Source organism: Lolium rigidum, chromosome 1, assembly GCF_022539505.1.
Source record: "Lolium rigidum isolate FL_2022 chromosome 1, APGP_CSIRO_Lrig_0.1, whole genome shotgun sequence".
NCBI lineage: Eukaryota > Viridiplantae > Streptophyta > Magnoliopsida > Poales > Poaceae > Lolium > Lolium rigidum.
Window position 1 is genome coordinate 358,081,572 of NC_061508.1, and position 23,081 is coordinate 358,104,652.

The 23,081-nt window shown below is 46.4% G+C and overlaps 1 protein-coding gene across 1 annotated transcript; it reads left to right on the forward strand.

Moving 5' to 3' along the window:
- Positions 1-12,955: 12,955 nt before the first annotated feature.
- On the forward strand, positions 12,956-15,175 carry LOC124665790 (putative F-box/FBD/LRR-repeat protein At1g66290). Its single transcript, XM_047203171.1, has 3 exons — positions 12,956-13,918; positions 14,004-14,180; positions 14,351-15,175. The coding sequence occupies exons 1-3, from the start codon at positions 12,956-12,958 to the stop codon at positions 14,813-14,815; spliced, it is 1,605 nt and encodes a 534-aa protein (XP_047059127.1). The 3' UTR covers positions 14,816-15,175.
- Positions 15,176-23,081: the final 7,906 nt, after the last annotated feature.

The following is a 23,081-nucleotide window of genomic DNA, read 5'->3' on the forward strand; positions in this document are numbered from 1 at the left end:
ACGGCCACACAGCTGGCAGACCCGCGAGCCGCGGCCACCGGTGCCCGGGGCACCCGACGGCGGGGCAGAGGGTGCAGGAGCCTGGGGCGAGGGGCCGAAGGAGGCGCGCGTGGGCGCGGGCCACCAGCGGACGCCGGCGGGCGAGGGCCACCGCGAGCAGCCCAGTAGGCCACAACAGCGGGATCGGCGATGGTGGCATGGGCACGGCGCGCCTCGACGCTCTGCTCAGAGCTCATGAGGCGGGAGTACAACTTGTGGGGGTCATCGGTATTGTAGCACCATGAACAGCCTCAGCCAGTATGGCGTACTCCTGGTCAAGCCCCTGAAGAATGAAGTCGGAGAACTCGTCGTTGCTCAATGGTTTCCCCATTGACTGAAGGGTATCCGCGAGCACCTTGATCTTGTTGTAGAAGGTCGAGGCGGAGGAGTCCAGCTTCTTGATCTCGCCAAGCTCGCGATGAATAGCCATGGAGTGGGACGAAGATATCGAGGCGAACACCCGCTCCAGGATGTCCCAGACTTCCTTGGCGGTGGTGGTGAAGAGCACGAGGCCAGCCACCCCTTCGCCGAGGGATGACTGGAAGGCGGATAGGATCACCTGATCTTGCTGAGTCCATGTGCGGTGCTCGGGGTTGATCGCCGGGCCGTGAACCGTCTCGATCACCTATGGAGGATACGGAAGAGAACCGTCAACGTATCCAAGCAGGTAATGGCTGCCGAGCAGCGGCATCACCTTGGCACGCCAAAACAGGTAATTATCCGGAGTCAGACGGATGGTGATGAGGTGGGTGAAGTGAAACGGGCCCGAAGAGGCAGCGACGACGGCGACCGGGGCCGCGGCATTGGCAAGGGGCATTACCCCGTAGGGCATGGCGGCGGAGGGGGCCACGGGCGTAGCCGCAGTGGGCGCCACCCCACCATAGGGGGGAGCGACGTTGACAGGGGGGGCCGGTGGCACCGAAGCCACGACAAGAGGCAGCGACGGGGCAGCCTCCAGGGGCTGCGAGGCAGCCAGGTTTGACGCGCCGAGGGATACCGTCGAGGGGCCCGACGCGGATGCGACGGAGACCGCATCGGCGGCAAGGGCAGTGCTAGGCCGCGGGATCGGGGCCAAGAACATCGACAAGGGCTAGCTGTCATGTGTTCAATTCATTTTTCGAGTCGAATGTTTGATTTGTTTTTCTCGTCTGAGCCCGATGGAAATCGTGATGAACACGAACTTGTACAGTATTTTTGTACATGTACACGTAGCAAATGCTCAGCTTAACTCTAGTGTAGGTGTGATGTCGTGCTGCGCTTTAGGCCATCTTCAACGGGGCGAGCAAACGGACGACCGCACGGTCGAAAAATACGTCTGTATCTAGACCCAGCGGCCCGACGCTATAGTGATCAGGCTATCCGCGGAGATGCAAACACGGTTTAAATATGCATCTCAGATGGATCTCGCCTCTGGGTGGGCGTTTCATTGGGCCCGCCTGGTCCAGGTAGCCGGCGAGGCGGTCGAGGCCGCGGGCGCGGTCGCCGAGGCCGCCGTGCTGGAGCAGCATCACCCCTCCGCTCGTTGTCGCATGCACCGTCATTGTCTTCGGAGGAGGCAAGGTGCTTCGAGCTCATCCTCCGCATCAACGAGGACCCCCTCGGCATCAAGCGGCTGTCGGACAAGTTCGTCGACGGCGCCGAGCCGACCGAGCTGCAGTTGCGGGGGCCAGATGCGGCTTCTAGCGGTGGCCTGTCGAGGTCTTGTTCTACGGGATGGGTAAGATGTACCTGCACACCGGGTGGGACAAGTTCGCCCACGCCCACAACCTCAAGGCCGGCTGCCTACTCACCTTCCTCTACGACAAACGGTAAGATGATCATCAAGGTGTTCGACAAGACATCATGCCGCAGGCATTACCACACAGACGAATCCGGTGAGGACATGACAACTAGTGTTGTTCGAGTGTTCTTGCATTGCAGCAAAGATGGTCACCGGCCAATTAAAACCACTAGTGTAGGTTTCTGTATTTTTTTTACTGCGCATCGAAGAACAACCGGGCTATGCTGGATTTTCCAGATGATAGTGTCCAAGAGTGTTCTTTCTTGGCATCAAACAAACGAAACTGTGAGGCCAACACTAGTTAGGTTTTCTTAGCAATTTTAAACTATGTTCCAAACTATGTAGTAGTTTGTGTAATGTTTATATCTATATTTAAATAAAATATAAAAAATAAATTAGGTAAAAATATTATGTGTCTTCCCGCTGAGGCATCCTAGACGCAAACGAACGTGCGGTTAAAAACAACTATTTCCGTGCTTGCGGGTCGATGCAAATGGACGTGCAACTATTTTCGTGCTCGCAGGTCGATGCAAATGGACGCGCGTGACCATTTTAAGCATCGGATATGTGTCACCCCATTGAACATGCCCTTACAACCAGAACGGTTCGTGTGGTGCGCTCAACAAAATTTACACACAGTCTGCATATCACCTACGAGTAGTAAAATATTCTCAAATCTTTTTTTAAGTTATCATGGGTCAAATGTACAACTAAACATTGAATTGTTTTGGGGAGAGATGTAAGAGCAACCACATAGTGAGTTGGGCCTATGAAAATAACTAGACCTGAGTCAAGTGAAATAAAAAAATTGATTCTAAACGAATCTCCTTCTCCAACATATTTCTTCTTCTAGTACTAGCAATGTGCAGGGTACTCCACCAGCTCTCAAGTATCATGTATGGCCAAAATAATCAAGGGGGGAAAATAGCCTGGCCAAAATAATAAAAGGGAAAATGTCATATAAACGGGCAACCCTACCTGGCGGTCGAACGCCCAACAGCCCGCGAGCGGTCGATTTCCGACCAGGTGAATTTCCGCTTCTGGCGTTCGCGCGCTGGCCCACAATTCCCTTTCCGGCCCATTTCCGCCCGGTGGCAAAAACTGAGTTGAGTTTCATTGATTCGAACCCACGACCCAGACATCAACCAGCACAACAACATGATGACCAGCTGGGCTAGTGCTACTTCACGTCTGATACACGAGCCGTTTCATTGTATACTAATAAATATAGTAAAATGAAACATTCATGCGCTAAAATCCTGCGAACAGAGCAGTTAATTGTTCAACTGAGGCCACCCGATTACGGTCACTGTTTCCAACCAATATTTAAAAAAAATCGTTCTCAAAAATACTAACATTTATCAACCCCTCTGCCCATTATCTACCAACGGAAAATATGAAAAGTGATCGACCCAACAAACTAATTGTATTTAAAATATTTGAGAATATTTTTAGCTCACAAATTATCAACCCCTCTACCCATTATCTATCACCGATAAATGTGAAAAGTTATCGACCTGAAAAGCTAATTTCATTTAGAATATTTTTTAGATATTTTTAGCCCTCAAATTTATCAACCCCTCTGCCCATTATTTATAAACGGTAAATGAGAAAAATTATCGATCTAAAAAGCTAATTTTATTTATAGAATATTGTGAGAATATTTTTAGCTCACAATTTATCAACCCCTCTACCCATTATTTATCAACGGTAAATGTGAAAAGTTATCGGTCGAAGAAACTAATTTTATTTAGAATATTGTTGGGAAATTTTTAGCCTTCAAATTTATCAACCCTCTGTCCGTTATTTATCAACGGTAAATGTGAAAAGTTATCAATCCAAAAAAGCTTATTTCAGTTATAATATTTTATCGACTTTTCTAGCTTACAATGTATCAACCTCTCTTCCCATTATTTATCAACGGTAAATGTGAAAAATTATCAACCCAAAAAACTAATTTTATTTATGATATTTTAGAGATGTTTTTTTCTCACAAGTAATCAACGCTCTACCCGCTATATAGCAATGGTGAATGTGAAAAGTTACCGACCCCAAAGATTAATTTTATTTATAATATTTTAGAGACATTTTTAGCTCCCAACTTTATCAACCCTCTACCCGTTATTTATCAACAATAAATGTGAAAAATTTATGATCCGAAAAGGCTAATTTGAGTTGCAAGTGGTAGTTTATTTAAGTTGCAAGTGATTCTCCCACCCATTATTCCCCCATAAAAATCCACTAGCCCGAAAAAGAGAATTGTAAAAATTGGTTCAAATAACCATTAATTAGCATACCAAAGAAAGGGAATTGTAAAAAGGGAATAGTTTGGAAGATGAAATAAAGGCAACGCTAGAAAAATAAAAAATAAACCCATCTGAATTAATGCTAACGGAAAACACGAATTATCCCCAAAATAAGGAAGTGCATAGGATTAGCTAAACGAAAAAAAGGAAGTGGCGCCCTGGATTGACGCTCATGAATTAATGCTAACAGAATATTGGAATAAATGCGATTTAGCGATAGAAAAGAAAGTGCGGGCTTAATGCTTAAAAATGGTACGCGCGCGGGATTGACGCTCGCGAGTTAATGCTGACGGAATAAATGCGTTTAACTACCGAAAAGGAAACGCGATATTAAAGCTAAGCAATAGGCCCACGGAATAAATGATGCGATATTAACGCTAAACGACAAAACGGAAGCAGCGCGGATGAAATAACCGATCGCTAGAGCGTTCGATCGCTAGAAAGGGAATTCCCATATAAACCTACCGCACTAATCACGTTTACACTCAAAATTATGGTTAAGCATTATTGTGCCCTCCACTCTCATAAATTATATTAGTGTAGAGACCAGAATAGATTAGTCTTCGAAGGTATATATCATTAGCGAGTGAATTGCTGGTTAAAAGTTGAGGATCACTCATTTATATAAATTACCGTTCATGTGTGCACACGCGTCGAAGGTCCACACCAATCGTCAACCCCTTGCTCTGCTCTCAGGTTGTCTTCTTCTTCTTCTTCTTCTCCTCCTCCTCCTCCTTATCCTCCTTCTCCTCCTCCTCCTCTCTGTTCTATAACATGCTTGGTCTCTATCTTCTCGTACAGGAGTCGCCCTGCCACAACCATTAGTGGTGATGCCGCTCTCGTACAATGTGGGGTCCGGGACCTACATCACGTCTGTCGATAACGTTCGCACGGCCCTCGCCGCCCACCCGAGCCCGGACAGTGTTCAGGGACATCCGGTGCTGATGAAGCAACCCTTTCGTCTTGGAGATCCACCGGGGAGGCTCCTGCAGGTCGAGCTGTCCGCCGGCAACATGTCGGCCACATTAGCGATCCGCAACGACAACCTGTACGTGGTGGGATTCCGGCCTCCGTCCGGAAGCGGGTACGAGCTCTGCGAGGCGTCCAAGGGCCCACATCAGCAGCAGATCATACCAGGCTCGACACTGCTAGATTACGGCGTCACCTACAGAGACCTCATCGATGGCACAACAAGAAAGGAGGTGAACAGGGGAAGATCGAGGATTTGAGCATGGGGGAGGGGGGCGAAGATGGCAATGGCCATACACGAGATATAGTAGTATTTTCTGAAAGAAATAATGGGTGTGCGTGTGTAGGGGGGGGGGCATGGCCCCCGTGGCTCACGCCCTAGTTTTGTCCACAGTTGGGATCCGTGATGTACATATTTTCGATGACAAACATCTACTTGATAGGTTTTCGTGCTCACTCTAGAGATTAGCATGAGCTCGGCTACATGGGAAGGGTCAGTAAAGCAGATCATCCTAAGGTCTAGGCTACTAGAGTGCGACGTCCACTATAGGGACCTTGTCACTGGGGGAACAAAGTAAAGACGTGAAGACCCATATTCAACCTGTCATTGATCCAGACAACGGCACCATATTCACCTTGCCTTTAGACGACCATGAATACCCATTGTTTCACAAGTCATTTTGGTTCACCAGCGAAGTCGATTACCGCTGGGGAACTACACCTCCACTAGGCAGCAGAAGGTGCTCCTCATTGGCAAATCTAGAATTTTATGCAGTGCCAGACAACTATAAAGATACTTTTTTTCTAATACAAAAAATATAGCATGATAAAGTACATGCATAAATTTACTGAACATCACCATAGAAATTGATCCATACGGTGTAGAAGAAGCATAAATTCCATTATTACTTCTGAAATTTGCATATAAGTGTATACTCACAAACTATATGTTTTCAAAAAAGAGATGGACTGTATTGTTTCTCTTCATGTTTCAGTAGTTCAATCGCGCAAAAAAATACAAACTAAGCCATCGATAGTTGGATTAAGGGAAATAATTTTATACTTACATGTGTGGTTGTTTCTATTTGAGATTCAGATAAAAGGAGAGAAAGGAATCTTTCCATCTACCAAGACGAGTGGAAATCTTGAAAAATAAATCGATTACCTAAGACCACACCCACATCCATACGGGTGTGTACAAAATCCACTCTCTCGGATTAATCACTAATGAATTGGTACCTAAATTCTAAGGTACAATGGAAAAAAAGCTATTTATAATTAAAAAAACAAAAAATGTAGTGGCACCTAGCAGCTCACCTAATCAAAGAGAGGGCTAAAAGATGCGAGGAAACTGTGCCCCGGAAGTAGCCATTGACCGCGTATGTCATACCCATCGCCGGCGGCACAGCCTGCTTCATGTAGGCTGTTGCACCCGTCGTCTGTCGCCCCCACCATTCACCCTGTTGGTATCCCATGGTGCTCCTCATGGTTACCCGTGTAGTATCCGGATCCTAGTCCTTCAGGCAGCTGTACCATTTTTTTTTTTAGGAAGGCCACCACGCCTAGCTTTATTAATATCATATAATAGTTACATCGCTCACAAGAGTTTGCAAAATAAAACTAGAAGGTTCATCGACCCAATTACAAGAATTTTTCGAATCAAAGCAACACCTAGCTATTGATGCGCCACTTCATTCACCTCTCTTGGACAATGAGTGAACTCAACCTTTCCGATGATTCCCGCACTCGTCAAACATGCATGATAGACATAAAGGTTATATTTTCTATATTTATATTCAATTTTATTACTCATCTTATGTTTTGTAGCTTTTGAATTTTATTTTGAAGTCCCCCGAAAAAAAAGAATTTTATTTTGAAGTTTTCATGTCTTCCTCCGATGCATAATCCATCCACATCATTTTGCAAAATGGGCAATTATTTTCTTGTTACAGTACTTTTATAGCAATTTCTTGCTCTAGAAGGTTAAATGAGGAAAATCAAGCTCAGTTCCTTGCGGTACTACGGCATACTTGGTAAATTGAATGCTGTATAAACAAGAGAAACAGACCCAATACGGCAACCAACTTTGTCTATCTGTATAATTGGAATTGTTTGACTTACAAAATCATTTTGCTGAAAGTAACCATACACAAATTAAAGATAGATCACCAAAGAGGGAACATGAATTGTCACACGGGCTCTCACGGAAAATTGGGTTTCTGTGCGGGAAAAACAAATGCCGAGTAGAGTCCATATCTTTCACCGTGAAAGTTTCACGATAGGTATTGGACGGTCAGGAGTCTACATAACCAAACAACACAAACCCTTCGAAAGAAACGAACAACTTAAGCGAGCTACTGACGCGCATCTCTAGGTAAACACGAATTTTTTAGAGGTACTTCCGTTGCTCAAATCAGAAAACTCAAAACTAATGAAAGTTGCGTACATATCTGAGGACCACTCACGTAAATTGGCAGATTTTTCTGAGTTTCCTACAGAGAATCCTACCCAAATTCGTGACAGCAAGAAATCTGTTTCTGCGCAGAAATCCGAATCTAGCATCAACCTTCTATTAGAGACTTTACTTGGCACAACTTTGCAATAAAATAAAGATAAGAAGAGGTTGCTACAGTAGTAACAACTTCCAAGACACAACAAAACAGTAGCAAAATAGAGACATGGGTTATCTCCCAAGAAGTGCTTTCTTTATAGCCATTAAGATGGGCTCCGTGATTTTAATGATGCACTCGCAAGAAATAAGAGTTAAAGCAAAAGAGAGCATCAAGAAGCAAATTCAAAACACATTTAAGTCTAACCCACTTCTTATACATAGGAATCTTGTACACAAATAAATTCATGAAGAATAAAGTGACAAGCATAAGAAGATAAAATAAGAGTGACTTCAAAATTTTCAGCATATAAAGAGGTGTTTTAGTACCATGCAAATTTCTACAACCATATTTTTCTCTCTCATAATAATTTTCAGTAGCTTCATGAACAAACTCAACAACATAACTATCACATACAACATGCTTTTCATGATTCACAAACACATAATTTTTATCAAGCTCAAAAATAATAGGATTAAAATTTTCAAACCCACTTTTATCAATTATATAACAAGATGATTGATTAATCTTAAAAGATATGGGACTCCTAGATAAAGTCAAGATCTCTCCAATCCCATTTTCATTAGTAGTACAATTAATATTATCAAGTAACATAGGACCATCATCTAGAGATTTATCATCATAAACATTTGTCAAGCAAAACTCTTTAGTACCATGCATTTCGACATCAGGCACACACAAAGCATTATCATAAGATTTATCAAAATAACATGGATTATCATGAATAACAGTAGCATAATTATTCTCACAAGTTTTACTCATAGGGAATATTTCAAGAGAATCCACAGGAACATAACATTCATCCTCCTTTAGTAAGCATGGAGGACAATCAAATAGTGTAAGAGATAAAGAGTTACTCTCATTAGAAGGTTGGCATGGGTAGCTAATCCCTTCTTCCTCCTTTTGTTCATCACTCTCCTCTTCTTTTTCATCCAATGAGCTTTCAGGTTCATCAATTTCCTCCTCTTTTTCATCCAATGAGCTTTCGTGTTCATCAATTTCTCCCGGTTCCCGCAAATTGTGAGTGCATTCTTGTGCATTAATGAGTCTCTCTTTATAATCAATGATATAAGGATTATCGCTGTAACTTTCTACGCAAAAATTAAGGATAGAAGAGACATAATCTTTAAGGTCCTTACAAACAGCACAAGTTTCATAATTTTTAGACATGAAGGATTCTATCTCAGATGCTCCCATAAATATGACAAATTGTTTTACCTCTTCGAACCCAAGATGAATATAGCTATTCCAATTATAGTTCTTAATTAAAACTTCCTCACTAAAGCCACATTGAAATTTAAGATGTTTAGTATCCTGTTTAGAGCAACAGTTTATATCATGGCGTTTAAGCAAGATTTTAGCAATTGTATTCAATTTTTCTAACACAACACTCATAAATTTACCCGTTCTTGATTCTCTATAGTTATTATATAATTCAATAAGCTCCAAATAGGTTGTAGGTTCTCTCATAGCAACAGTTTTTAATTTTTCGGTTTTTCAAATTTTTATGGATTTTCGGGTATATGAGGAAAATAAAACAAGACAAAAACAAACTAGACGAAAGTAAACTAAGCAAAATAATACTAGACAGAAATAAACTAAACACAAATAAGCTAGACAAAAGTAAACTAAGCAAAACAAAATAAAATAAAACAGAGAGAGAGGTAGAGTGTACTCCCCAGGTGAACTTATGAGTAGAGCTATGCCTCCCTGGCAACGGCGCCAGAAAATAAGCTGTTGGCGTGTAGTTGACGTGGAAGTTAGAAATCTGTGTGGTGTAACTTTTCTTCAGTTCCCCGGCAACGGCGCCAGAAAATAGTCTTAATAACCCACAAGTATAAGGGATCGCAACAGTCTTCGAGGGAAGTAAAACCCAAATTTATTGATTCGACGCAAGGGGAGGTAAAGAATACTTATAAGCCTTAACAACTGAGTTGTCAATTCAGCTGCACCTGGAAAAACACTAGTAACAGGGGTGATGTGAAAGCAGCAGATAATATGAGAGCAATAGTAACGAGTAACACGACAACGAGTAATAGTAACACAGAGGCAATGGCACCAGAAAATAGTTGATACTACTTCCAATAACATGTAGAACGAGTATATGATGATGAGATATGGACCGGGGTTCCCAGCTATCTACACTAGCGGTAACTCTCCAATAACAACTGTTGGGTGAACAAATTACAGTTGGGCAATTGATAGGATTGAAATAGTATTAAGACAGAACATCAAGATTATTAATCATGTAGGCATGTTTTCCATATATAGTCATACGTGCTCGCAATGAGAAACTTGTACAACATCTTTTATCCTACCAGCCGGTGGCAGCCGGGCCTCTAGGGAATCTATCGGAAATTAAGGTACTCCTTTTAATAGAGCACCGGAGCAAAGCATTAACACTTGGTGAAAACATGTGATCCTCATACCTACGCCTTCCCCTCCAGTTATCCCAGTTGCTGTCACTCTGGGGCCTCGGGTTCCGGACATAGACATGTACAAACAAATTGTAGATACAATCTAAGCAATAAGTATAGAGCTTAAATCTAAGATCATGCCACTCGGGCCCTAGTGACAAGCATTAAACACAACAAGATTGCAGCAACAATAACTTCATAAACTTTATATTAACAATCCATCGGATCCCAACAAACACAACACCGATTACATCAGATGAATCTCAATCATGTAAGGCAGCTCATGAGATCATTGTATTGAAGTACATGGGGGAAAGAATACCAACTAGCTACAGCTAGAACCCGTAGTCCATGAGGGAACTACTCACGGAGCATGATGGAGGCGGTGGCGTCGATGGAGATGGCTTCCGGGGGCACTTCCCCGTCCCGGCGGCGTGCCGGAACGGAGATTCTGTCCCCCGAATTGGAGTTTCGCGATGGCGGCGGCGCCCCTGGAGTCTTTTTGGAGTTTCGTCAATTGGTATCGCGTTTTTAGGTCGAAAGGGGTCTTATAGGCGAAGAGGCGGCGCAAGGGGGCGCCTGGGGTCCCACCCCATAGGGCGGCGCGCCCCCCTTCCAGGCCGCGCCGGCCTATGGTCTGGGGGCCCCAGGCCTCCCCTCTGACTCCCCTTCGGTGTCCTGGTACGTCTCGGTGAATTATGATGTTTGGTCTTCGTTTCGTCGAATTCCGAGAATATTGCCCGAACAGCCTTTCTGGAACAAAAAAACAGCAGAAAACATGAACTGGCACTTCGGCATCTTGTTAATAGGTTAGTTCCAGAAAATGCATAAAAACATTATAAAGTGCGAGCAAAACATGTAGGTATTATCATAAAACAAGAATGAAACATCAGAAATTATAGGTACGTTGGAGACGTAACACAACCCACGTGGCCTTAGGCCCGCATCAGGAGGTGCTTAGATGAAAAAAAAAGTAGCCTTTGGCTCCCCCTGCCCAACAATTTCCATCTAGATCTGCCACTATTGTGGATCTATATTGTGGGTCTACAAGCACTAATCCTTGGTTGGATGGTTAGGATGCGACATAGATCAAATTTTAGGTTAAAATACATGCATCTCACATTGGATAGGTTATTATTTCACAGAAACCAGGTTCCATCAATAGCGACTAACGAGGTGTTTATACCGACTTTATCAATCTAAAAGCTCAGCTTCACTAGTCTCCAGGATATGTCTTTAATCACGCGTGAATATTGACGAGTTTGCACACCCTATTGTACAATACTCCATCCGTTTCGTAATTCTTGTCGTGGATTGAAAAGCACCTCTTTTAATTTTCTTAGAGCACAACTTTTTTTAGCGGAATATGCCCTCACAAACCAGACACAAGCAGAGTCTTTTTTTTTTCCTTTTTGAGAGAATGGATGAGTCTTATCTTTATCTTAAGGGCATCTCCAGCGGCGGGACGTAAACGGTCGCTCAACGACCGTTTTCGTCCGCCGTGACCGGAAATGCGTCTGGTACCACCTCCAGCGGGGCGACGCAAAGTGACCGGGCTGTCCGCGGAGACGCAATCCTGGCCCAAATATGCGCCAGGTTTGCGTCTCCGCGGACGTTCGGCGGACGCGGAAAGTGTCCGCTCGCGTCTGGCGGACGTTTCGTCGGGCCCGCCTGGCAGTGACGCATCCTCGATGCGTCTTCTCCGCCAGTATGCGGCAGCGAGGCGTCGCTTCGGCAGTCTGCGGCCGCGTAAATGGCGATGCCTTGCGTGGCGCGCGGCCGTCGCCTACCTCTGTGCACGTAGTAATGGCGATGCCACGCGTGGCGCGGCCGTCGCCCTGCCTCCGACCTATATATACAGGGGCGCGAGCATCTCATCTCCTCCCCACTAAACCCTAGCCGCCGCCGCCGTAGCGCTCGCTTCCTCTCGGCCCTCCGGCGGATCCACCATGAGCAACGCCGGATGCGGCCAGGCTGCCGCACCTCCACCTCCACCTTCACCTCCCACTCCACCTCCTCCGACCTCGAGCTCCTCCGAGGAGTTCGACTCCGAAGACAGCACCGACCTCCTCCACCCAGTCAGGGACGCCGCGGCCCTGGCTGAAGCGGAGAAGGAAGCACAGGAGGAGCTGGCGGGCCACGTGGCGTTGGACGCCAAGCTGGAACAACGCAGGCTGGCGGCCGCCGCTGCAGCAGAGGACTACGACTCGGAGATATCTTGGTCCTCCGATGACCCTGATGCGCCGACGCCGGAGGAGACCCTCAAGGACGACGACGCCAATGCGAAGCTGGAGCAGGCACTGAGCCAGGACGCGGCGGCGCACCGAGCCATAGCGACCACGCGGGAGGCGGCGGAGAAGCAGGCGACGGAGCGACGCAACGACGATGCCGGCCCGTCAGGAAGCAAGTAGTCTAGGCCTATAGATCTACTTTGTATAGTTTTTACGCATTTTTATGTACTACTTTGAATGTTTTTAACTATGTTGCAATTCAAAAAATGGGTCGCCCGGTGGGAGCACACCCAGACGCAAACGGACGCGCAGACAAAATATATCCGCGGGGCGACGCAAACGGACGCTCGCGACCACTTTAGGCATCCGAAATGCGTCGCGCGCCGCTGGAGATGCCCTAAAAGGGAGAAGGAAAATCTTTAAAAGGAAGAAGGAAAAGGAATCTTTGAAGGAAGAAGAAAAATACATAAACCGAAGACCCCTCCCTGCAGTGTCATTTTTGGGCCAGTCGATCGGTACGAGGTTGCTAGGCCCGGTCCAAAAAATATCAGCGGTGGTGAGCCGTCCGCAGTCAGGGGGAGAAATGGCGGCGGCGGCGTCCCATCCCGACGGCGGCACGAAGACGCGGCAGGAGGACGAGGAAGGACAACCAGGCGCGGAGGACCGCCTCTCGGCGCTGCCGGAGGCGCTGCGGCTGCAGGTTCTCTGCCTCCTCCCGCTCAAGTCCGCCATCCGCACAGGCGTGCTCTCCACCCAGTGGGAGGCGCTCTGGACGCGCCGCTGGCCGGCGCCCTCCTCCCTCGACTTCCGCTTCGCCGCCTACGAGTCCTCGGAACCGATTACCGAAGCCCTCGAGCGGCGCGGGCTGCGGCGCCTCGATCGGTTCGCCCTTTCCTTCGGCATCGGCGAACTCGACGGCGCGGACTTCCGCCGCTGCCTGGACTACGCCGCCGCCTGCGCCGTCGAGGACCTGCGCGTCCACTACGTCGACCCAACGTTCCCCAACTTGGACTTCGAGTTCCGCCTCCAGCCGGACGACCCCCACCTCACGCGCCTCTCCCTCCGCGGCATCACCATCTGCAACCCGCTCCGCACTTGTGCCTTCCCCGCCCTCGAGGTCATCCAGCTCCGCCGCGTCTACGTCTCCAACATGACAGTCCAACGCCTTGTCGCCGGTTGCCCCCTCCTCCGCAGCCTCGACTTGCGCTACTGCGCAGGCCTGAACTTCGTCAGCATCGTGGGGGCTGGGGCTCACCTGACGAGCTTCACCGTTGCAGAATGCCCACTGCTCACCAGTATATCTGCCTACGGGGCATCCAGCCTCCGGTCACTCCGCTACAGCGGAGCCTACATTGCTGCCTATAGCATCCCGGCCACCTCGGAGCTCGCTGACATTTGCATCTGCTTCAGGCGACCCGCTCGCGAGTGGACGCCTGTGTGTTATGCACCGGGACCATGCTCTGATGATCTGCGCAGGAACTGGCTTGAACTACTCACAAACCTGTCCAACCTCACTGTGCTTACCCTCTGCAGCAGCGCCCTACAGGTTCGTCGCCCACCTGCATTTCATGCCAGCCCGTTGATTCCAGTACTAACTTACTCATAACCTTGTTGTTTGCTCCACCTTGCAGACAGTGTCTGCCAGTGCTCGTGCCAGATCAGTTGCCGGCAATGCTGCACCTTGCAAGTTGCACAATTTGAGAGAGCTTCAGCTGCTTATGTTTGCAATGTCCAATGAAAACATGGATGATATTTATGTTTTCCTCATGAACTGCTGCGGCCCTCGATTGGAGAGGCTATTTGTGCAGGTGAACCACAGCTCTTATATACTCCTTTTTATGGACCCTGGTTGATATGCACTGCTAAAGAAATTGCCGGATGACCTTGAGAAATGCATTCAAATAGTATTTCATGCTTTTGTTGCTTTCTCTTGCTGTGCGTGGTTGGTTTGAATGCTTATTACTATGCCCTCTTGCAGCTTCCGGCAAGGGGCTATCAATGTGCTTCAAAGAAAGAACTATCAGGGATCAGAATCAGAGGAAGAGATCGGCCACTGGAAGAGCTGTTTCAGGTAGAGCCACCTGAGGAAGCTGAGCTAGACGAAGATCAATCAGAGGCTTTTGAGAACCTTATGTTGCTGAAGATGATTAATTTCAGGGGTCACGACAATGAGATGCGGCTGGTAAGGCTTGTGCTGAAGAAGTCTACTCGTCTCAACCAGCTGATACTATTTACTCCCACAAGTAATCTCCCAAAAGGGTCACGGTCAAGAAAAAATCAGCCCAAAGGGCTCAAGAAGGACCATATGGATACACCCCAATTTATTGAAACAAAAGTATTGTCTCTCAGAAAGGCCTCGCCGAATGCTCAGATAATTCTCAGTGAGCCTGATGATAGTGCAATTGAGCCGTTGCACTGTGAGGGTTTTGTCAAGGTTGATTGATTTGTTAGTAGTGGATTTTAAGCAGATAATGTGAAATTATCAGAGAGTAGCAACTGTTCTGTAAGATGGAGGGCAAAGTAAATCTTCAAGGTAGGCAGGATGTTGTATTCTGTAGTCCATGAAGGATCATGGAGTATACTGTATGGCCCTCATATGCACCTTAACTCCTGAAGATTATCGCAGCATGTTTATCCACTGTAGGAGGCTGGACAAGAATTTCTTATGAAAATACTGTAGGAGGCTGGGTGTATGAGACTTGTTCTCCTCAATCTTCATTTAGTTCATTGCTGTAATCAGTTGGATCGACAGACGACAGTAATAGTTGCAATGTTATGTTCTTCCACTTTTCCTTGTTTATTATTACCATTGCCGATTTTAGAGTTAACCTCCTTTCACGCATGACGATATAAAAAGTTGTTGTCCTCAAATTCAAGAGAAGAACATAATTATGCACAATGATATGGAGTTTGTTTTTGGGAGAGAGGAAATAATTTGGACTTCAACTGGCATGAATCCTAGAAACTGTGCCCTGATTGTGGCAGTTGAGGCCAAATTCCGTATCTTATATCAGATGTTGATTTGTGGCCGCTGAGGCCAAATTTCGTATCTTATATCAGATCTTGACTTGCCTAGTTGCCTGTCACTTCTGTGCACCTGAATATCTGTCATTTTCTAGTACATGCGTTCTAGTGTAAATTCAGTTTAGCCTCACTGGACAAGTTTTTTGCAGCCATACACTGTAACAGGCTAACAGCAGAACTTGTAGCTGTTGACACACCATCATGCTAGGCTTGCTTGCTGATGTCTCAGGTCAAACCTCTCTAATTAATCGTCATCTGGTGCCTTGCTGGTGTTGGTCATGCATAAAGAAAGAAGGGAACGAAGAAAGATAACATATTGGCGTGACCTCAACTCCTGAAGACCATTGCACCTTAACTCTTGAAGACTATTGCAGATACTGTAGGAGGCTGAGAGCCTGGGATTCGCTATGCCCTATCTTTGCACTCCTCAATCTTCATTTAGTTCATTGCTGTAATCAGTTGGAGCGACAGTAATACTGTAGTTGAAATGTTATGTTTCTCCAATTTTCCTTGTTTGTTATTACTATTGCTGATTTTTAGAGTGAACCCTCTTTTAAAGAAAGGGTTGTTGTCCTCAAGCTCAAGAGAAGAACTTAATTCTGCACAATGAAATGATTTATTTTTTTCAAGGGCGGTAATAATTTGGAGTTCAACTGGCATGAATCCTGGAAACTATGCCCTGATTTGTGGCAGTTGTGGCCAAATTCCGCATCTTATCCACTTCTGTAATTATATCTGCATATATAGTTTCCTTTGCATGTACTGTAGTTTAGATAGTTAAGGAGCTGCTGGCAGTCGTGAAGCTTCAGTACACAAAAAAGGCGAGATGCCAGGCCATCAGCCATCATGGCTGACCATCAGCTATTGATTTTACAAACCAAAAACATGTTGCAGCTATTAAGCATTGCCCACCAGCTTTCCCACAATGCCAAATATGAAGTACATAAAGGAAGGAGTACCCAGATGCTATACTTGTTTAAGAGCTAGTTGGCATTGGAGGCAAGTTGTCATTTTAGATCAGATGGTCTCCAACAGTCTGTCCTTAACAAATCATATATAACAACTTCTGTTTTTACATCATTACATCACAAAGGAAAACAACTAGAATCAAATGCACATAAGGGCGTGTGAAACATGTGCAAGTTTCTTGTACGAATTGAGAGTTCACCATATTTTGGAAGATGATCTAAAATATGCAGTTAGTAAATACACATCTAATCTGGATGATTGTTAAAAGTTACACAGCTGTGTTTTCTTCCATCTGGTTCTTACTATTTTATCCCCTCTCTCTGTTTTTTTAGGATTAATGGTTGCGGACCAAAACAATTCCGAATTAGCAAAAGAACAGGAGAAAGAAACCATACTCGTTTCACATGTACAGACGGAGCAACCATGAACGCATGATGAAACACCAAAATCAAGGAAAGGGAGAAAAAGAAGGCATGCGTGATAGAAAATCACAAGCTTGTTGGAGCCCTGCTGACAATGCACTTTTCTCTAGATTTTATTTTCAAACTAATTTCAGTGAAGAAAAAAAGGATTTTACGAGGAGAAGAATATTTACTGGTATTCCTATAGCAGTGTCTTAATTCAATAATGCTTTCCTGCACCTAAGAACCGTTGTGTGTATCTTAGCTTTTGAGATGGATGCACTTCAAAACCACAATCTACATTCTAGAATAAAACATGTAGAAGACATTCAGTAATATCAGCAAATCTCTTCTTGTCCACTTTGATATATATATTGTCATAGCAGGGTATGAATGCTCAAGGGAATCAATGTCCAATGCCCAAAATTTGTACCTACATAATAGAAATAGAGATTCAGTTCATACATGAAAAAAATTGCAAGCACTTGAGGCGCAAATTTCAAATAAATAAGCATATTACCGAGCGAAGGTAATTACTGGTTTTATTTCTACCCAACACAAGAACAGGTAATCAACATTACATATAACTCACTGTATCTCTTGCTTGTATCTCTTGCTCTAACAGTATAATAGAGGTATTTCATGCTTGTGTACTCTGTAGTGCTCACGAACATGCAAAACCGGCATAATACAAACATCAACACAAAACCGACATGGCACTCCTGGTCCCAGAACAAACTGACTCCTGAGAACTTTTAGTGCTCACAAAAACCGTTAACACCTTTTCTTTCTGGTCCAAAGTTGTTCGTTGTCTATGGATTATCTTACAACACTAATTTCATCACGACCGTCTACTAAAATGCAAAACCAAGTAGTAGAATGACTATTTTGATTCCTGGCCTTATTTTTACTAATGTTGAAGCCATATAGCATAAAAGAATATTAAATAATCTGGTCAACTAACATAGGCATGAAGTTTATTCTAGAAAGTCCTGAGCTAGTAGATGTACCATCAGAAATAAAGTTTGCTAGTATATACATATCTCGATCATTAACAAGAACAGGAATGGTATAACATCTCATCTACACCTTTGACCCTTCGTAGTTTTCTTCGCACATGTTCCACAGGAACAAAGCATTTTTTTTCTGGATTTTCCTTTCAAACTACTACCTCGGTTCCTATTTAATCGACTCCAGCCATCACATACGCATATGCTCTGGTAGGCTCCACTGAGCGTCGATTAAAACGGTACGGGGAAAGTAATTTCCATGCCTGTCCGAAGAAAGAAAAAAAAGGGATTCCATACGGGGAGAAGAATATATATTTTATTTACTGGAAAGAAGTTCTGAGAGGCGCAAAACCAGCATATATAATATGAACATCAACACAGAACCGGCATGGTGCTGCTGGTCTCAAAACAAATTGGGTCAAGAGAACTTGCAGTGCTCACCAGAACCTTTCTCACATTTTCTTGCTGCTCTAATTAATGTTCTTTGCTGTCAATGGATTTTCTTCTAACACTAATTTCATCAGGAGCTACAAAAATGCAAAACCAAGTTCTAGAAGAGTATTTGCTGCTCACATTTTTATAAAAAATCCTACTACTGTTGAAGCCATATATAACATCAAGACATTATGAAATAATCTGGTAAAATAACATAGTCATGATGAGACCTGAGCTAGTAGATGCAAGGTTCGGGAAAGCGGAAAAAAGCGTCGCTTAGCGCAATGCGGAGGCCTTCCGCATCGATTGCATAAGCGCTTAAGCAGAAAAAAGAGGGGAAAAGCGCCGCTTATGCACGCTGAAGCGCTAACCGGAAGGCCACCGCACCGATTACGCATAACGCTTTCTTGAACCTTGAGTAGATGTCCCATCTACTTATCCTTTTACCCTTCCGTAGTTTTCTTCCCACAAGAACAGGTAATCACAACTATTACACATAATGCACTTTTCTCTGGATTTTCAGTGGGAAAAGTAATTTCTCAGAAGGAAAAAAAAGGATTTCATTACAAGTAGAATTATTTTTACATATTTAGAGGAGAAGTAATATGATTTGAACCCCCCAAACCCCCCTTTTAGGGCCATAGTTCTGAGAGGCATAGCTCCCCCCTGTAGCCGCCCCCCTGTGTCGAGGCTCGCATAGCCTCCTCCCCCTACCCCAGCCCCCGGCCGTCCCGCCGGGCATACCCTCTCCCCCTACCCCTGCCCCCACCGTCGCCTGGGGCATAGCTCCCCCCTATTCCCGCGCCCCCCGTGCATAGCTCCCCCCCTCTACCCGCGCCCTAACGCTAACCCTATACACACCTACACTACTCTATCCCTATTCTACTTGGTGATACCCTCGCTGAGAAGGACGTTTATATATCGGTGCGAATCGCAGCCAACTAGCGATGTGGGACTATTCAGTTCACCCCAGGTTCAGTCCAACTCACCTCAAGCGTCCGCCTCGGCTCCCGCTTCTATCCTTCGGTTCCGCGCGCTTCCCTTCGCTTCGCAGGCGTGGGGCGGAGTACGGCGACGTGCATCCATGCGCAACCGCCGACGGAGCAGCGCCGGCTGCATCGTGGCCGGTGCACCGGACGGCGACGCCGAAGGAAGAGCAATGGGGAAGTGCCGGCGAGGAGGGGAGTATGGCGAGGTAACAAAAGTTTTCTCAGGGACGCGCCGCCGTGGCGGCCTCGGTCAGATCGATCTTGATTCTGGATTCTGGAAGCTGTTCTTGGCTCAGAGGGAGGGAGACGAGAGCGAGCAGACCAAGAGTGAGCGGAAGGGGCCGGCCTCGGAACAACCACGCTGGGCTGGCTAGGCTATCGTGGGCCCAAATAGCATGATGGCCCGTGAGAATGATCGATTTTAGTTCTGATGCACGTACAATATTTAGCAGCGAACTCGCAAGTCATGGCGTCTCAACTCTCAAGCAACCACTAAACTTCATCAACCACGGTTTGAATGGTGATTAAGAATGGTTCATGGCGTGTGCTGGTGGGGGCATTTGAATCCAGTCTCCAGGCCGTGCGAATTATTCTACTAACTCTTGCAGCAATCATCTTCTGCGGATGGATTAAAAATGGAATGGCTACTTAGTTGTAGTCATCTTCTCCAAATGGCTTAAATATGAAGTAGCTACTTATTTGAACGCCATCGTAGCCCTACATTCACAACAATGATTAAGTTAAACACCAAGTGATGCCTAAACAGGTTGTGTAAATTCACCTTTTACCATGAACGAAACAGGATGATGTGCATCCAAAGCTGAGCAGTGAACACCAGCCGTTACTGTTCAAGGAAAGATGCGTTATATTTGTAAGCTTACGAAATCTCTACCGGGGTGATGCATTTTCGGATGGATAGAATGGTCGCACGCATCCTTTGAGTCGGGGGCGGACATGAAATTGATCTAGATTACTTGCTGCCCGATGGTCCGGCCTCGTCGTTGCCTCTCTCCCTCCTCAACAGCTTCCCCGCCGCCCGCCGCTCCATCCGCCGAGTGGTCGTTAGAGATCGGTGGGCCGCTGCGTCCTCTTCGAGACGCTGCCGCAGCGCCTCGTTGGCGTCATCTTCAGCCTTCTTCAAAGTCTCGAAGGACTCGACTAAGGCCCTCTGCTTTGTCGCCTTCTCCTCCGGGTCAGGCCTGCTCCAGTCGATGTCGTCATCCGAGTCCTCTGCGGCCGCCACCTCCTGCTCCGCAACGAACGTCGTGCAATCCTCCTCTGCCTCCTGCTCGGCGTCAGCCAGGAACCTCGCGTTCATGGCCATGTCGATAACGTCGTTCACGATTTCTTTGTTGTCACCGTCGAACAAGTCGCTGTTGTCGATCGGGGGAGGTGGAGTGGGTGGAGACGAAGGTGGAGGCAGAGTAGTCTGGCGGCACCCGGCGTTGCTCATCATAGCAGAGTTGGTGGCTACGACGGAGGTGGAGGCGGTTGTGCGGTGGCTAGAGTTTATGGGGAGGAGATGAGCCAGTTGAGCGCACGCCCCTCTTTATATACGCTGGAGGCAACCGAGTGTTGCAGCACGCGTGGTATCGTCATTAACTTTATTGGTAAATGTGGGTGGGACGCATCTAAGACGCATATTTGGGCCGCGTTTGCGTCTCTGCGAACAGCCTGCGTAAGACCGCTAGGCTGGGATGCAGGTGCATAGCTGCTTAGTGTCCGTTTGCGTCGTCCTGGATGGTAGCATCCTAACTCGTCGTACCACGCCCTTTTTGAGAACCCGCAACAGGGTGCGCGTCATTGTATTAAGCTGACAAGAAACGCCAAGAATGGCTACAACACCACACATGCCTTTTGGCTTACAACACACTCCTATAACACCGACGCCAAGCACACCTTGCCCAACCTCAACCGAAGAACGGCGAGGCGGCGGGGCACAGAGTCTCCAAACCGCGTCACAACCAACTCCAACAACACGACCAACTTCCTAAGCTGCCCAGACCAACGTACCACATCATACGCCTAGAAGATGAAGCGCGCGATTGATAGGGTGTGGCCAAACTTGGGAATGGGTCAACAAGCGTGTTGGCGATGGCGTACATTGCGCTCCAGAGACTCACACCTTGAGCAGTAGCAGACACGGTCGAGGCTGCCATCACCGAGAGCCATCCCTCGCAGCCAAACAGCGCCTTCAAGAAGGGGACGATGTTGTTGCGCCGCCGCTGCCCGGTCCGGCAAGCCAAACCTAGGGTTTCCCCTGGCGTCGAGGGTAGAAACAGTCAGGACCTAGGGTTTGCCCTGGCGTAGGGATGGCAATGGGTACCCATGACCCGCGTACCCGCCGGGTAAAAACCCAATAGGAGTACGGGTTTGGGACAACATATTACCCATGGGTTTGTAAATAGGAAAATATCATACCCATCGGGTAGAGTGGGTACGGGTATGGGATCATATAACCCATACCCACATACCCATGTACCCATCTATAATTAACAAGTAGGTCACTGCAATATTCTAAACTACTTAAGTTTTTCCTAATCATGCCTTCATGTTGCTAGGTTGAACCTCACGATCCCCGGTCTCACAACCGTTGGTAGGTTAGTGAGGATTAGACCCCTATTTAGGATCGTTTCACATCTTGTCATATTTTTTTAATCAATTTGATGTGTTGTAAGCGCGAGTATTTTTACCCGCGGGTACCCATTTACCCTGTCGGGTGACGGGTATGCCCCCGAAAAACTTGTACCCGTTGACGGGTATGGGTACGGGTGACGGGTAAGAATAAAGGTGATGGGTACGGGTATGGGATGGCTCTACTCCTACCTATACCCTGCGGGTGCCATCCCTACCCTGGCGTCGTACCACGCCCTAAAAAAGACACACAAAACATGTCATTTGCCTTTAGCAATCCGAAAGGACCAAGTATGTGCTGAATTATGGGTACTGTGCTCAGGTTACACATCTGAAGCTGCACATCTGAAGCTGAGCCATTTCAGTAACCACAAACCCCACTGACCCATATTCAGGTGTCCATTGAATAAGCTCGAGCTCCTCCTCAGGAATCCAATCTTCCAGTGAAATATACAACATGTTATACAATTTACAGAAAAGGATACTCCTCGTCGAGCAAAAAAACTATCATTAGCAGTTTAACTCGAACACGGACATGCACATTTGATTATCAGCACTGAGTTATTAGATCTATATATTCACGTGTCGGAATTCAAAGCAAATAGCTGTGTAGTTGCCATGATACCAAGGATTGGGAGTCGACGAGTCGACAGGTCGTTCTGGGGCAGCGACTCAGAGACTAGTCAAGACTAGTCTCGACTCAGCAAGACTCATGTTTAACACTAAATTACTAATGTGTTTAATGTAGGATAGAATATAAGGCTAGGGATAGAGGAGTGGGGGAAAACCTGGGCAATTCCTTCCAATGGTCAAGGCCTTCCTCTTGTCCATGAACCAGCAGCATACAGGTTGGGGACAGGGGAGTGGGGGAAAACCCGGGCAATTCCTTCCAATGGCCGGCAGGTTCTTGCAGAGGCGGCGGCCAAGGGAGAGAACACCAAGATGTGTTTTGGCTTTTGGGTTTGAGCGGGGGAAACTGTCTCTCGATCTTGGTTTCACGGGGGACACGGGGGAAAATGGGAATGGGAGGAAAGAATGGAAAAAATTATAACACGTGGGGTCATTTTTTTAGTCGACAGACTCACAAACCTGGACTAGTCGAGACTAGTCAAGACTAGTCGATCGACTCGATCGACTCATCAAATGAGTCGAGTCGACTGGCCGAGTCGACCTTGCAAATGCGACTCGTAGACTAGTCGTCGACTAGTCTCGACTAGTCTTTCGACTCGCAATCCATGCATGATACA

Bases quoted from the DNA above. Each gene is read 5' to 3' on its own strand.
- LOC124665790 (XM_047203171.1), top strand. From the start codon at position 12,956: ATGGCGGCGGCGGCGTCCCATCCCGACGGCGGCACGAAGACGCGGCAG. The intron at 13,919-14,003 runs GTTCGTCGCCCA...TCCACCTTGCAG, and splicing joins TCTGCAGCAGCGCCCTACAG to ACAGTGTCTGCCAGTGCTCG. The intron at 14,181-14,350 runs GTGAACCACAGC...GCCCTCTTGCAG, and splicing joins TGGAGAGGCTATTTGTGCAG to CTTCCGGCAAGGGGCTATCA.